Source organism: Pseudorasbora parva, chromosome 11, assembly GCF_024679245.1.
Source record: "Pseudorasbora parva isolate DD20220531a chromosome 11, ASM2467924v1, whole genome shotgun sequence".
Classification (NCBI taxonomy): domain Eukaryota; kingdom Metazoa; phylum Chordata; class Actinopteri; order Cypriniformes; family Gobionidae; genus Pseudorasbora; species Pseudorasbora parva.
In genome coordinates this window covers 1,132,501-1,135,000 of record NC_090182.1, presented here as the reverse complement: position 1 = coordinate 1,135,000, position 2,500 = coordinate 1,132,501, and the positions used below count along the sequence as shown (strand labels likewise).

At 45.7% G+C, this 2,500-nt stretch overlaps 1 protein-coding gene across 2 annotated transcripts in view; it reads right to left on the bottom strand.

The window, feature by feature from the left end:
* Positions 1–2,500, bottom strand: part of tcirg1b (T cell immune regulator 1, ATPase H+ transporting V0 subunit a3b) — a 33,098-nt gene that overhangs the window by 26,934 nt on the left and 3,664 nt on the right. For both annotated transcript variants that reach the window (XM_067456758.1, XM_067456759.1), the window contains exon 3: positions 1,382–1,460. In XM_067456758.1, the coding sequence (XP_067312859.1) occupies positions 1,382–1,460 (79 nt within the window). The remainder of the gene's footprint in view (positions 1–1,381; positions 1,461–2,500) is intronic.

The following is a 2,500-nucleotide window of genomic DNA, read 5'->3' as shown; positions in this document are numbered from 1 at the left end:
AACACACACACACACACACACACACTCCTGCTCCAGGAACACTGAGGAAGAGGAAGACCTGCAGTGAGCCTACACACACACACACACACACACACACACACACACACACACACACACACACACACACACACACACACACACACACACACACACACACACACACACACACACACACACACACACACACTCTCCTGCTCCAGGAACACTGAGGAAGAGGAAGACCTGCAGTGAGCCTACACACACACACACACACACACACACACACACACACACACACACACACACACACACACACACACACAATCTCCTGCTCCAGAAACACTGAGGAAGAGGAAGACCTGCAGTGAGCCCACACACACACACACACACACACACACACACACACAATCTCCTGCTCCAGGAACACTGAGGAAGAGGAAGACCTGCAGTGAGCCTACACACACACACACACACACACACACAATCTCCTGCTCCAGAAACACTGAGGAAGAGGAAGACCTGCAGTGAGCCCACACACACACACACACACAATCTCCTGCTCCAGGAACACTGAGGAAGAGGAAGACCTGCAGTGAGCCTACACACACACACACACACACACACACACACACACACACACACACACACACACAATCTCCTGCTCCAGGAACACTGAGGAAGAGGAAGACCTGCAGTGAGCCCACACACACACACACACACACACACACACACACACACAATCTCCTGCTCCAGAAACACTGAGGAAGAGGAAGACCTGCAGTGAGCCCACACACACACACACACACACACACACACACACACACACACACACACACACACACACACACACAATCTCCTGCTCCAGGAACACTGAGGAAGAGGAAGACCTGCAGTGAGCCCACACACACACACACACACACACACACACACACAATTTCCTGCTCCAGAAACACTGAGGAAGAGGAAGACCTGCAGTGAGCCCACACACACACACACACACACACACACACACACACACACACACACACACACACACACACAATCTCCTGCTCCAGGAACACTGAGGAAGAGGAAGACCTGCAGTGAGCCCACACACACACACACACACACACACACACACACACAATTTCCTGCTCCAGAAACACTGAGGAAGAGGAAGACCTGCAGTGAGCCCACACACACACACACACACACACACACACACACACACACACACACACACACACACACACACACACACAATCTCCTGCTCCAGGAACACTGAGGAAGAGGAAGACCTGCAGTGAGCCTACACACACACACACACACACACACACAATTTCCTGCTCCAGAAACACTGAGGAAGAGGAAGACCTGCAGTGAGCCTACACACACACACACACACGCACACACACACACTTACCGAAGGTTTTCTCCAGCTCCTCGCATCGCCTCACCTCATTCACAAACTTCCTCTGGAACGCGTTGACATTGGGATTGAGCTGAGATGAAGAGTTCAGACACAGATCATCATCATCATCATCATCACACTCTTCATCATCATCATCATCATCACACTCTTCATCATCATCATCATCACACTCTTCATCATCATCACACTCATCATCATCACACTCTTCATCATCATCATCACACTCATCATCATCATACTCTTCATCATCATCACACTCATCATCATCATCACACTCTTCATCATCATCATCACACTCATCATCATCATCATCATCACACTCTTCATCATCATCATCATCATCACACTCTTCATCATCATCATCATCACACTCTTCATCATCATCACACTCATCATCATCATCACACTCATCATCATCACACTCTTCATCATCATCATCACACTCATCATCATCATACTCTTCATCATCATCACACTCATCATCATCACACTCTTCATCATCATCATCACACTCATCATCATCATACTCTTCATCATCATCATCACACTCATCCTCATCATGAGCTGAGAGTAATGCAACGACTCTTCACAGCACATGATCATAAGGCGCCGGCGTCATTAAGGGCTCATGGGAGGCTCTGTGCCTACGATGATCTCGGAGTGTACCGACACACTCGTGTCACGGCTCGATATATATCACGATACCGAACTCACGATGCCATATTTTAAGACAACATGTGTTTTTTAGTTTTTTTTAACTTATTATTATTTTTATAATAACATTAATATTTGTGTATTATTATTAGGAACCACAAATATTCCCCCACTGCATTATTACATTATAGTCAACATAGTCATATAATGTAATAATGTCACTGAACCTCCATAAACTTTCATTTATTCCCCTCACACTGCAAAACATGCTCTTCTTCCTCAGTATTTCTGTCTTGTGTCTCGTCCAAACATCTAAACATTCTTAAAACAAGAAGTATTTACTGGTCAAGCAGAAGTAATTGTCTTGTTTTGGGGAAAATAACTCAAAATGAAGAGAGTTTTTGCTTAAAATAAGATAAATGATCTGCCAATGGGGTGAGAAAAATAATCTTAATT